General features: G+C 36.0%; 2 protein-coding genes across 2 annotated transcripts; both read left to right on the top strand.

The window, feature by feature from the left end:
* The first annotated feature begins 9,141 nt into the window (after positions 1–9,141).
* Positions 9,142–9,963, top strand: LOC134265288 (uncharacterized). Its single transcript, XM_062747525.1, has one exon. It carries the CDS (start codon positions 9,142–9,144, stop codon positions 9,961–9,963), a length of 822 nt encoding a protein of 273 aa, XP_062603509.1.
* Positions 9,964–11,699: 1,736 nt separating this feature from the next.
* On the top strand, positions 11,700–12,756 carry LOC134265287 (uncharacterized). Its single transcript, XM_062747524.1, has 2 exons — positions 11,700–11,914; positions 12,233–12,756. The coding sequence occupies exons 1-2, from the start codon at positions 11,764–11,766 to the stop codon at positions 12,754–12,756; spliced, it is 675 nt and encodes a 224-aa protein (XP_062603508.1). The 5' UTR covers positions 11,700–11,763.
* The last annotated feature ends 1,861 nt before the right edge of the window (positions 12,757–14,617 follow it).

The following is a 14,617-nucleotide window of genomic DNA, read 5'->3' as shown; positions in this document are numbered from 1 at the left end:
ATTTAAATCACATTTAAGGTAAAATTAAACCCAACTTTCATGCAGTGATAAGCTCAATGGCCTCAAAGCTCCTCCAGTCAACTAGGACATGCTTTTGAAGCTAGATTGCATTTTATGAGCTACATGTAATAAATCCCAAGGATTACTTATCTTTGTCTTCTTGGCCTTTTGGTTAAGATCAAAGTGTTGCGTGTGTGTAGATCTGTTAATTTAGTTTAACCTCTATGCAAACATTATGCAGAGTGCAGACAGCTGTTATAATCATTGGTATGTCCTCAACTTTTGTCATATCCAAATATCTCAATCTTCTCCATTTGGATTTCAACAATCCGAAAGCCCTCTCGATTGTCTGTCTGGTTGTGGAGTGAATGTTGCTATATTTTTTCTGAGATTCAGTCAAATTACCATCATCTTTAAATGGGTGAGGATCCAACTGAAAGATCACATATGTTATAAATATAATTGATAGAACCAAAGAATGAAAGGTTTCTATAGTTTTTGATATTTTAAAAGTTAAAAGATTTAAAGTACAAATCGTTAATGATGCTTAATTATATGTTTTATTATATAAAATGGGTGCTAAAATATTCTTGGGGTGTCCTACATTTAAAATGTAAATACAGATACTCAACAAGATTTTTTTTTCTTAAAATAAATGGCCAAATGTTTTGAGAAAGCTCTGTGAAAAATATATTGTAGGTAAATAGGGAAGTAATGCAATTACCTTTTTTTCCCCCAATTTTCAATCAGTTGATCGGGGTGGGGGATAATTTTGTCACGTTGACCAGAATTGAAGTCATTTTCTTCCGTTCCGTTAGTCAATATATAATTTGACTATATGTTTCCTCAACATTACCAGTCTTATGTAAACTTTGACTTGTATCCTGGTCATTTTGTTTATATTGTTTGGCGGGAAGAACCAATAGCGTCGGTCGCTAAAGTGAATGGAAGATGATTTTTAAACTTCCATTTAAAATTACAACAAATAGTAAACTGCAATGGTTTCAATACAGAATTCTAAATAAAATACTATATACAAACTCATATCTATGTAAAATAAGGACAAGAGGCCCACTGGCCTTCAAGGTCAGCCTGAGCATCATGCAACAACTTTCAAATTATTGAATTTGGTTCATGTTTTAAGCCAGATGTTATGGCATTCACAATTTTGAAAGAGGCAATATTTCTAATCATAACTATACACTTAGCAATTGCTTTGTTTGTTTTCTTCATACCTATAAGCAGTTGGGGAACAAAAATGTATGTCAACTTATCAGTAATATTCAGCAATAATCAGGAGTGCTCCTACCACACGTGAACCCCTGACACTAGGTCTACACATTGCACAATTTTTGAAAAGGCACACTTGCTTATCAAAAATGGTTGATTAATAATAAGGAACAGATTTTAAACAATTCATTTTCAGTATATAGTAGAACCACCTCCCTCCCCCACCCCACATTTTTGTATCCCTGACCCAGGGGCCTTGAAATTCACAATTCTGGAAGAAGAGACCATCATAACCATGTAAATACTTCATCTGCTGATTACCTAGATGTAGAGAAAACTCTTGCTCATCATAACTATGTACTTAGTTAGTTTATTTAATACCTAGGGGCAGAGAAGAAGATTTTCAAAGATTTAATGCATTTTCCCTATATCATCAATAGAGCCCCGCCCTAAGACCAGAACCCCTGACCCTGAGGCCATTAAATTCACAATTAATGTAGAAACATTCTTGCTCATCATAACTATATCCTTAATTAGTTTATTTAATACTCAGAAGCAGAGAAGAAGATTTTCAAAGAATAAATGCATTTTCACTATATAATCAATAGAACCCCGCCCTAACACCAGAACCCTTGACCCTGGGGCCATGAATTTCACAATCTTGGTAAAGGGACTCTTGCTCATCAAAACTGAATACTTACTTAGTTTATTTAATACCTAGGAGCAGAGAAGATTTCCAAAGATTTAATGCATTTTCACTATATTATCAATAGAACTCCGCCCTAACACCAGAACCCTGACCCTGGGACCATAAAATTCACAATTTATGTAGAAACATTCTTGCTCATCATAACTATCTCCTTAATTAGTTTATTCAATACTCAGAAGCTGAGAAGAAGATTTCCCAAAGATTTAAATGCATTGTCACTATGTAATCAATAAAGCCCCGCCCTAACACCAGAACCCTTGACCCTGGGGCAATAAAATTCACAATTTATGTAGAGACACTCTTGCTCATCAGAACTATGTACTTAATTAGTTTATTTAATACCCAGGAGCAGAGAAGATTTCCAAAGAATTAATCCGTTTTCACTATATAATCAATAGAGCCCCACCCTAACACCATAAACCCTGACCCTTTGACGATGATTGGAAATCTTATATATTACCGTTGGTTCATGCATATAATGCAACCAAACAAGAGACAACTGGTTTTTCGCCACATTATTTAATGTTTGGTTGACAAGTTGGCCATTGATGCATTTTTAGGTCAACTCAGGTGACCTATTGCTATCCATTTTCGTCCGTCGTCGTCCGTGTGTTAACATTTGAACATTTTCAGCTTCTGCTCTGCAACCACTGAACCAATTTCAACCAAATTTGGCACAAAGCATCTATGGGTGAAGGAACAAAAATTGTGAATTTCATGATCCCTGCCCCCCGGGGCCTGAGGGGTGGGGCCAAAACCACAAAAATTAATGCAATCTTTAAAAATCTCCTTCTTTACTCCTGGACATCAAGCAGTCAATTTGTTTGCATGATTGTAATCAGCATTGAGTCCTCTACCAAAATTGTGAAATTCATGGCCCTGGGGTCAGGGGTTCTAGTGCTGGGCGGGGCTAAATAATTATATAGTGAAAATGCATTATTTCTTTGAAAATCTTTTTTTCTGCTCCTGGGTATTAAATAAACCAACTAAGTACATAGTTATGATGAGCAAGAGTGCCTCTACCAAAATTGTTAATTTTATGGCCCCGGGTCAAGGGTTCTGGTGTTAGGGTGGGGCTCTATTGACTGTATAGTAAAAATACATGATTTCTTTGAAAATCTTCTTCTCTGCCCCTGGGTATTAAATAAACCAAGTAAGTAAATAGTTATGATGAGAAAGAGTGCCTCTACCAAAATTGTGAATTTTATGGCCCCAGGGTCAAGGGTTCTGGTGTTGGGGGGGGGGGGGGGCTATATTGATTATATAGTATGGGGGTGACTTTATTGTTTATAAAGTGAAAATACATGAATTCTTTGAAAATCTTCTTAATAAAGTACATAGTTATGATAAGCAAGTGTTCCTCAACTAAGATTGTGAATTTTATGGCCCCAGGGTCAAGGGTTCTGGTGTGTGTTGGGGGGGGGGGGGCTCTATTGATTATATAGTGAAAATATGTGAATTCCTGGAAAATCTTCTTCTCTGCTCCTAGGTATTATATAAACTAACTAAGTGCATAGTTATGATGAGCAAGTGTGCCTCAACCAAAATTGTGAATTTTATGGCCCCAGGGTCAAGGGTTCTGGTGTTTGGGGGCTCTATTGATCATATGGTGAAAATACATGAATTCTTTGAAAATCTTCTTCTCTGCTCCTAGGTATTATATAAACTAACTAAGTGCATAGTTACGATGAGCAAGAGTGCCTCTACAAAAGTTGTGAATTTTATGACCCCAGCGTCAATGGTTCTGTTGGGGGGGGGGCTTTATTGATTATAAAGTGAAAATACATGAATTCTTTGAAAATCTTCTTCTCTGCTCCCAGGTATTAAATAAACTAAGTGCCTAATTATGATGAGCAAGAATGCCTCTTCTAAAATTATGAATTTCATTGCCCCAGTGTCTGGGTGAAATATATAGTGAAAATACATTAAATCTTTGGAAATTTTCTTCTCTGTCTCTGGGTATGAAGCAGATAAACTACCTATGTAGTTATGATAAGCAAGGTCCCTAATCTTGCAGAATTGTGAATTTCAAGGCCCCAGGGTCAGGGGTGGGGGGGGGCGCGCAACTATATACTGAAAATGAATTAATTGTTTGAAATCTGGTCCTTTGTATTTATAAAACATTTATTTACTTTTTGATAGGCAATTCTAAGGGTGCCTTTTAAAAATTTGTGCAACCTAGGGTCAGGGGTTTATGTCAGAGTGTTAGGGGCACTACTGATTATTGATGAATATTATTGATTAGTTGGAGTGCATTTTGTTCCCCTACCCTGCGTATGGGTATTCAGTAACCAAGCTAAGCAACTGCTAAGTTTATTGTTATGATGATCAATGGTGCCCTTTCAAAATTGTGAATGCCATATAGCATCTGGCTTAAAACATGTGTAACGTGCAACGCGGCCGAGCTTGTTGTGTGTGGTGATACGTCTTGTATCACCGAGGCGTTACACTAGGTTCGTTAACCTGTTAACTCAGATTTTTGTTGACCAATATGATTATAATCAAATATATTACAATAATACAATGGGTTTCTTCTTGATTGGACAACCACTAACTGTGGTCAACGGGTGTCTCCCGCAAGTAAATTTCACTAGTCCTGCCACTCCACTAGCACTGCTGCATCTTGGCACTTCCCCCACCTCTGATTGTGGTATGCCACCTCTCTCTACAACCAAGTGACTGCCTTATTCAGGTCTTACGTGCTTTGGTGTACTGTGAAACACTTAGCTGTTCATCCCCTGCATCCGTCTGCCTTATTCAGGTCTTACGACCGAACGCAAGAGAAGAAACAAACTAATGTTTATCCACTCCGTCACCAGAGAGGTCCCCTGAGATCCTGTAACACGGCATGTGCTACCTCAGTGCAGTCAGTCCTCGTACACAGGCAGTTTCATACTACTTGTATGATCTGAGAATTAATATTTTTTAGTGTTTAAGATTTTATATAAGAACGTAGGTAAAACGTTAAAACGAAACTAAATCACAAAACCAATTTCCGATTCATTACCCTCCCCTCAAGATTATATGCGTCCCGCATATGATTAACTATTAACAAATTATATACATATGTACAAAACTTTGCAATGCCTGACAATTTGTGACATCTCCCTAGGCATCGATGAATGCATCTTTGCCGAGAGTTTCTTGTACATCACCAGGTGCTGATGCGTAGGCCAGATTGGTTAGTCGTTTGATGGCCTGACCTAACTCTGATATGGACTCAGATGCTCTTTGCCATCGTTCCTTAAGCTGAACACGATACAGATCTGTTTGGTTAGGAGGGGAGAACCTCTCCTCAAGGGATCTGACCAGTGTCTTGTAGTGCTGACCAGTATCGCTTGGCAAGTCACCTAACACTGACTGTGCTTTGCCACGCAGTGATACAGCTAAATAAAGACCTTTCTTGTCTTCTGTCCAGTCGTTTACAACAGCACAAGCCTCAAAATGTGACTTGTAGTCAAGCCAGGAACTAGTTCCGTCATACGTGACTGGCTTGATTATATGGCCTGTCATCGCATTGTCTGTCCCTATTGACTGCCTCCGTGGTTTTGGCGTGTCAAACAGATGGCCCCTCACAATGTCGTCAACCCCAGCATGTGGTGTAAAGCTTGGTTTGCCTTCGTCTGGACATCTAACTTTAGGCCGTGCGCCGTACTCGTTAAATGACACATCTCCTGACATACCGGCCGGTTGATTATCAGTACTGTGTGTCGCATATCCAGACTCTTGGCTTGCCGCATTTGTCTGACCATCGTTGCTGGTTGGCGTTCTCATCCTTTCCAAGATCTTCTCCATCCGCTCGATAGATTCTGACACTTTCTTATGTGAATCCATGGTCAACAAAATCCCGACGCTTGCCACCAAATAATGTAACGTGCAACGCGGCCGAGCTTGGGTGTTTGGTGATACGTCTTGTATCACCAAGGCGTTACACTAGGTTCGTTAACCTGTTAACTCAGATTTTTGTTGACCAATACGATTATAATCAAATATATACAAATACAATGGGTTTCTTCTTGATTGGACAACCACTAACTGTGGTCAACGGGTGTCTCCCGCAAGTAAATTTCACTAGTCCTGCCACTCCACTAGCACTGCTGCATCTTGGCACTTCCCCCACCTCTGATTGTGGTATGCCACCTCTCTCTACAACCAAGTGACTGCCTTATTCAGGTCTTACGTGCTTTGGTGTACTGTGAAACACTTAGCTGTTCATCCCCTGCATCCGTCTGCCTTATTCAGGTCTTACGACCGAACGCAAGAGAAGAAACAAACTAATGTTTATCCACTCCGTCACCAGAGAGGTCCCCTGAGATCCTTTAACACGGCATGTGCTACCTCAGTGCAGTCAGTCCTCGTACACAGGCAGTTTCATACTACTTGTATGATCTGAGAATTAATATTTTTTAGTGTGTAAGAATTTATATAAGAACGTAGGTCAAACGTTAAAACAAAACTAAATCACAAAACCAATTTCCGTTTCACATGAATCAAATTCAATACACTGTAACTGGAAAGTTGTTTCATAATGCTCAGGTGACCTATAAGGCCCGTGGGCCTCTTGTTAAATTTAGACTCTTCTGAAATATGTAAAAAAAAAAGTTTTTCATCAATCTTATGTTGACAAATTGAAGAAAAGATTAAAGAGCAAAAGTCAGAAAGTACTGAGTATGACCTGTGAATCTCTTTAAAAATAAATTGTCGTTTCAATGAAAATTATCTGTGGTTTTTCTATCTACTATACTTAATCAATGCAGGGGTAGGTTGCTTTGGTCAAACCGGATGTTGTCTTTCTCATCGTAATGGCAAAAACCAACAACTGTTTCGAGTTTTCCGGAATTTTCCACCGATTTTACAACTTTATATTAAAAGAATCTGGGGGGATAAGGCGAGCCATATGCCTACGCAAGGGCAGGTAAAATATCAAATAAAAAATTCTTACAAATTCCACTTTTTGTTAAATTTAGGGGTTATTTATAACCATGTACATACCATAAAGATTAAACCTGAATCAAATGACTTAGAAATTGGTTGTAATTAACCCATCAAAATGCTAACACGCTTTAGTAACCCTAAAAATGATAGAAATTGAGTGTTAAAGCTGTGTTTTTTATATAGAGTGGGTCTTCCTACCATTTTTTTGTAAACAAATATTGAAAGGGTATGGAAAGATGTATCTTTTACCATTTTCAAAAAAATGGTTCGAAGACCCACTCTATATAAAAAAGTTAGTTTTCCTACTTAAATTTCGGAACATATTCTAAAAAACTCTAAGTCCAATTGTGTGTTTGATATACAATAGAACTGTTTGTTATTTAAAGGGCGATGTTTGTGAGACTTCGTGGCTCAGTGGTCATAGCGGCAGTGCTGGAATACCCAGTTATATGTCGCGAGTGTTTGAATCACGATTTTTTTAAGTTCAGGTTGAAATTTATAGATAGATATATTTTTTCACTAAAAAACAAAATAAATAAGATAATGAATTTATTTACGTTCATTGAATATATTTCCTTTACTAACACAAGTTTACAAGATAATTATACATGCATAACATTTTGAATGCATTCGGTTCAAGAATACATTTCACGATTGAAATGTAAACAATCATGGGTAGACCAGCATGATGTGGCTGTTATGTATGCAAAAACAGTTAAAAGAAAGGTAAAACCATCTCCCAACTCTTGAAAACATATTTGATAGAACAATTAACACGCAGTATGAAAAGCATCTCATGTACTGGTTAAACCGTCATTTGGACAGTGCTGTACAAAGTTTAAATGTTTAGGTAAATCGTACGACTATGAAATTTCCGATATGCTTACAGAGCGACAAAATCCGTGTGGGCATTTGACTCGCCTTATTCCCCCAGATTCTTTGGAGTGGGGCGCATTCCTCTCGGAAAAAAATTTAAGTCTAAAATGAAACATTGATATCTAACGCGTATTTCTGAATAAGTTTTTTTCTCCGAAAGGAATTAATATAGAGGAACAAAAATATATCGGCCCTATATTCTTTTCCATTCAACATTTGACAAGTCAAAAATATATAATTATTATTTATCCATCCTCTTTTAGCTTAAATAAGTCTTATCGACATGCCATTTTGCACATGCCGAGAGTTCCGATAAACACTTCCGGGTCATAGGTCATTCGGGATAAAAACAACACGAGGAAGACTAAATGCTGTTGTGCTGACTGGTAATGTCGTAAGTATAACGGTTATTTTTCGTATTATACATGATCATCACATGAGTGAACATCATGAAAAAGTTAATGTGCATTTGTCTTTAGGCATACAATGTCAAGATTTGATATAATTTTCCTGTTTAGTGTTTATAACACGAAGGACAGTACTTAGATCTATAACAGTCTAATGGGTGCATGTACTCCCTTATAATTAATGTAATGTGGGGTATTTTTTGTGGAGCGATTGTTTTTGGGGTTTTGACGATTTTTTCGTACTGTACACATGATGAATAAGTTGAAAAAAATGTCAAATAATCCCCGGGGTTGAATATGGGGGGTCCTGTCCATAAGTACCTGTGGTATAACGTTAGGAGTCGAAGTCAATCAGTTAAGAGAGAGAGAGAGAGCAGTGATAATACTATTGCTATTTTTATTCACATTCAGATGGTGAGTGTGGTCACTTGCCATCAAAAGTAAATTGAATTAAGTTCTCTACATTGAACATGTTAAACTAAAAGTACACTTAGCAGATTTCTAACCACAATTAAGTACTGTACAGTAAAGTAATCTATTTTTGTCATGATAGCGTTCCCTATCGACTGAAGGCTATATATAATATTATCAGGAAACATCTATGTATGTCCTCATATGTTAAGATCGGTCATTACCGAGTTATAATCTTTAAAGTTTTGAATTTTAGTTGAAAGAATGAGGATTTGTGCCATCAAAGACTGCACAAGCAGCACTTACCAACTCAAAAAATGGAAAAAGACATTTTGTGAAGTGCACCAATGCAACAGTGGTACAGGATGGTGTGTGTGCCCTCCCCCATTTGATCTGATACCCTTTCCAACAGAAAGAAAAGACCCCGAATTAAGGGCAAAATGGATTAAATTAGTTAATCGACAGTAGAAACCTGGGAAAAATTGGAAGCATGATGATGACAGTAGAATATGTTCGAAACATTTTGAAGGAGGCAATCCTGTCCCAACATTAAACCTTGGGTATGAACTAACTATGCCTTTAAAACTCAGGCCTCCCCCAAAGGAAAGACAGCCATTAATACAAAAATCTAAGAAATCTTCAGAAACCAAGGTTAAAACTGATGAAAATGAAAATGTTGTCCATCTAACGGAAGATAATTCAGTTACGTGTACAGTTCCTTTACAATTTGAGCATGATTATTGTGCAAAATGTGTTTGTAATGCAAACTGTGAGTGTTTAGGGTGTTTAGAGAAATCTAAAATGATAAATAATCTTAGTTATCAGTTGGAAAGATTGCAAATGGTCACGACAAATGAAAGTAAACTCCATGGAAAGAAGAATGTGCACAAAAGGTTTATAAAAACAGATAAAAAAGTAAGAGCCAACACTGGCCTTCCGAATAAATCAACTCTTCTGAACTTATACAAATATTTAAAACCAAAATCCCATCGCCTGAGATATTGGGAGGGCTCTAAAAAAGTGATCAGTACCAAAGTGCCTCGTCATTTCAAGAAATCCCCAAAAAAGAGTGGTCCAGAGAAAAAACTTGGTGCACTTGATGAGCTTGTTTTAACATTAATGAAACTTAGACTAGATATTAACTTTGAATTTTTAGCCGATTTATTTGGAGTCTCTCAGGGTACATGTTCAAAGATTTTTAACACTTGGATAAAATTTCTGTCCAAAGAGTTAAGGCCTCTGATCTTCTGGCCAGACAAAGAAATTGTCAGAAAATTACTACCACCATCATTAATAAAACAGTACGCCAAACTTAGATGCACAATAGACTGCACTGAAGTTTTCATTGAGAAGCCGACATTTGGAACTACAAGCTCTCACGTGGTCCGATTATAAACAACATAATACAGTTAAAGTACTTATTGGAATAGCTCCTAATGGAGCTATTTCTTTCTTAAGTAAGTGTTATGGTGGAAGGATGTCGGACATACAGATTGTCCGTGAATCATCATTTCTTGACTTAATAGATCCTGGCGACATTATCTTAGCTGACAGAGGCTTTCCAATTCGAGAGGAACTTTTGCTCCGGTATGCAAATTTGGTTATTCCACCTCCAGGATCCGGCATTCAACAAATGACAAGAGAAAATGTAGAAAAAACAAAAAGTATTGCTAATGTACGTATCCATGTTGAAAGAGCCATCAACAGGATCAAGTGGTTTGCCATTTTGAAGAACACACTACCAATTACTCTGGTTCCTCTTGTAGATGACATTGTTTCTGTTTTTGCAAGTCTTTGTAACTTACTCAAACCTCTGGTTACAAGGTAGATCCGTACTGAAATGACTTCATCAACAGTGGTACTTTATTGAAAATACAAAATGATGAAAAATAGGAATGTAAATTTTTTTCAAGTGATTTTTATTATTGATAGCAATGTGATTTAATTGCATGTCTAAACAGTTTTTGATCTTCAACTTTACAAATGAAATTCACTTGAGCATATACATATGCAAATTTATACAATATAATGTATTTACAACAAATTTCATTAAAAAAGAAAAATAATGTAGATTTTTTCCTAAAAATAGAGACTAATACAATGGAAGTCATTAGCCATTTTCTCATAAAATTTTTTTTCATTGATAGTTTTCAATATGCGTTGATACATATATACATATATGTCTTTAAAATTTTATAATCAATACTGACTAAAATTATCACATAAATTGATATATATATATATCAATAAAATATGAAAGAAAACACTGTGTTTGTTTCCAAATTAAAATCCAAATTTACTCAAAGGAGATTGATGAACATAGCATGCATAATGCCAAAGATTCAATTTATAAAAATCATATTCAGTTTGTAAATTACATAAATAAAGTTTTCATTATTTATTTTGTGATCTTGCTTCTTGAAATATATCTTCAAAAATAAACGAGTTTGAATATAATATATAAGGACAATTAATTTATCAAATCATTTACACGGGGAAGCGACTCGAATTTCTTAAGAAATAGCGTTCGAATGTTTTTTTTTTTTTATCACAATGATACTGCTTCACTCTCATTTTTTTTTCAAAACATATGAACACCATTCTTAGCAATTTCTTAAAGAAATTACTAAGAATGGTGTTCACATTTTGTACACATTTTTATTTTTAATGTAAAAGGAAGGGAAACAACTCAATTATGGGCTAAAGTTACAATATAATTGCTTTTGTTTGTTTTGTATTTGAAATTGAGAAGGTGTGTGTATGTTGAAATGGAAAACTAATGAAGCATCTATTTATTTAATTAATTCTTGTATTTATTAGGGCATACAAAAGCATTAAATATATATTTCATCTGTACATAAATTATTACAATTAGATCTTCCAGTATTTTTTTTTTAAATAAAAATGAGAAATATGATCTATCCAAAGGAATTGTCAGGGTTATTAATACTTATAAATTGTATTTTGTTGACATGTTCAATTTCCTTATAGGAAATAATATACAAAATTGATATTTTCAAAATATCAAATCATCAAGTTTTAAATTAAGTTTCAATACATATTAAAATATGTAAAAGTTACAAAAGTTAAAAGTTACAAAATATGCCTATTTTTATTTTTACTAATAAATTTTAAAAAGTAAGGAGAAGTATAGAATATATGTGTAATGCAATTATTTAAGTTAAAAATTCTGTTATGTTATTCATTTTTGAAATTTCAGATATGCCTCGTGCAAATACTACAGGGCCAAAGATGTATACATGTTTAACCTGTCCTAGGAGAACACGTCTGAAGGACAGATATTCTATTCCAAGGAAGATCAAGTCCTTAGTTATCAAATGCACGGGTAAGTTTAATTTGAAAATATTTAATTTATGAAAGAAACAACATAGAATCATAAATTAAGTTGCCCGTTTGGCGCAGTGGTTTAGCGATTGTTAACAGTCTCAGATGATTGAGGCACTGTTGATCCTTATGTTTGTACGGTAGGGGGTGGGGGTGGGTGGGTAAGGCACAGGTACAAGTCTGAATTTGATGAACTCAAGATCAATTGGCAAGTGGTTTCTCAACATCAGTTAAAAAACTGAAAGTGACAATAAACAAACAAAGAAACATAAAATTACAGGAGCACACTGTCTAAAAAAAACTTTCATTTTATTTACAGGTAAGACGCCAGGTGGAAAGGATTCCATTTGCAGCAGATGTCGTTTTAGGTTCAAGTGCAGTCTCCAAAGAAAGGATAAGGTACCGGTGATAAACCAGACAGCAACATCCTCTGCACAGCCTGATATCTCCAGCCCTCCCTCAGTGATGCTCCTCTTTTCTTCCACTCTTCGAGGCCACTCAGCATGCTGCCTTTGTAAAAGACCTGGTCCTAAACCTGTTGTTGTACCAGTTGAGATGAGACACAGGCTTTTCTTGTCACATGAAGTCATAATACCAGCTGGATCTAGATGCTGCCCAAATCATTTACAGAAGAACATTGAGGATGTGAGTCTTATTTCAGCAACTACAACCTTGAACAGATACTCAATCACTCAGATGATAAGATTTCTACGATCAGAAGTATTGAGAAGTGAGAAGATAAGACTTGACTTCGAAAAACACAGTCAGCTTTCAGACATTGATTATCTTGATCTGCTTGGGATTTCAAAGGCTGCATTTGATGACATGTTGACTTTAGACTAATCAGAGGGGTACTATACAGGACTGTAAAGTTTCAAGAAAACACCGTTAACCAACTAGTACAGCCTATAAAACTTATTCAATCAGCTCTTATAGGACTTCACAACAACATGGGTCATCCCGCAAAAGATAGGACAACAGCTCTATTGCGAGACAGATTTTATTGGGTAGGGATGAGTTTTGATACAGAAAACTGGATAAAGAACTGCGACAGATGTCTAAGGAGAAAGTCAACATGTCAGAAAGCTCCATTGGTCAGCATAACATCATCTTATCCATTAGAATTAGTTTGCTTAGACTATTTGACATTGGAACCATGCAAAGGAGGGATTTGTAACATCTTAGTCATTACTGATCACTACACCAGATATGCCATGGCTATTCCAACAAGAAACCAAACTGCAAAAACAACAGCAGAAGCATTCTACAACAACTTTATATTACATTATGGAATTCCAGCTAGATTGCATAGTGATCAAGGAGCTCAATTTGAAAGTCATTTGATTAAGGAATTATGCGAAATTACAAAGATAGAAAAATCGAGAACCACCCCATACCACCCGATGTCAAATGGAATGACCGAAAGATTCAACAAGACACTCCTTAGTATGCTAGGAACATTAGAAAATAGAGAAAAGCAAGATTGGAAAAGTATTTACCATCATTAGTGCATGCGTACAACTGTACAAAACATGAGAGTACTGGGTATTCCCCATTTGAATTGATGTTCGGGAGGAAGCCAAAACTACCTGTAGACTTAGCGTTCAGATTAGAGGATAGCAGTGAAGAGAAACCAAATTATAATGAATATATTACAGATTTGAAGAACAAAATGGAGAAGACCTTTGACATAGTGAGGAAAGCAGCAGAAAAGTCAAGAATAAAGCAGAAAAATCATTTTGACAAGAAAGCAAAGGCAAAGAAGCTAAGTATTGGAGATCAAGTTTTATTACGGATTTTAGCTTATGAAGGAAAACATAAAATAGCAGATAAGTTTGAGAAGAAAGTTTATTTTGTTAAATCACAACCTAACCCGGATATTCCAGTTTTTCTAATTTCAGATGAAGATGGAATAGAGAAAATAGTTCACAGGAATTTAATAATTCCAACAGGTACAAGAAGAGAAGAATTTACAGATGTCAGGCCTGACAAAAGTATAAGAAAGAAAACAGAAAAGAAGAGTTCACAGATTAAGAAGGTGGACAATTCAAAGAGAGAGGAGAGAAGCTACCACAGTAGTGACAGTGAGACTGAAGATGAGGTTTACATGGTTGAAGTCACACATGAAGTGGACTCAGCAACCAGAGGGAACTCAAGAGGAACCAGAGAAAGCTCAAGAAGAAGAAGAACCAGTGGAAGCTCAAGAAGAAGGAGAACCAGAGGAAACTCCACATGAGCAACAGGAAGAACCAAATCTACAACCTGAGGTTGTGGCCCAGGGAGGTAATGAGGAAACTGGTTTACGTAGGTCAGCTAGGGTTAGGAAGAAACCAAAATGGCAAGAGTCATATGTCATGAGTCAGAGAGAGGTTACTGATGCAGGTAAGGAAAAATCACAGTTAATTACGAATTTAATCTGCTCGGATGTTTTGAAAGCTACTTCTCCGGCTTTGATACAGAAAGTGGTTGATTCCATTGTAAAATCATTTCATAGCCAGGGGGAGGATGTAGCATAGCAGAATTTTGTATATATAACTTTAAATTGTGTTTTTATTTTTATGCACTTATAATTATGAAATACAGGTAGGTTATTAAAAGTTTTACAAATATATAAAATTACAAAGTTATTAAAAGTGTCTGTGTTGATTTATTTTACATTTTGTTGAATTAATTATTTTCCCGCCAAAACTCTATTGAGCGATTG

Source organism: Saccostrea cucullata, unplaced genomic scaffold (genome assembly GCF_032062105.1).
Source record: "Saccostrea cucullata isolate Sc308-1 unplaced genomic scaffold, CSIRO_AGI_Scuc_v1 ctg912, whole genome shotgun sequence".
Classification (NCBI taxonomy): Eukaryota; Metazoa; Mollusca; class Bivalvia; order Ostreida; family Ostreidae; genus Saccostrea; species Saccostrea cuccullata.
Note: the sequence above shows the minus strand (reverse complement) of the source record. Positions and strands in the feature narration are given on the sequence as shown.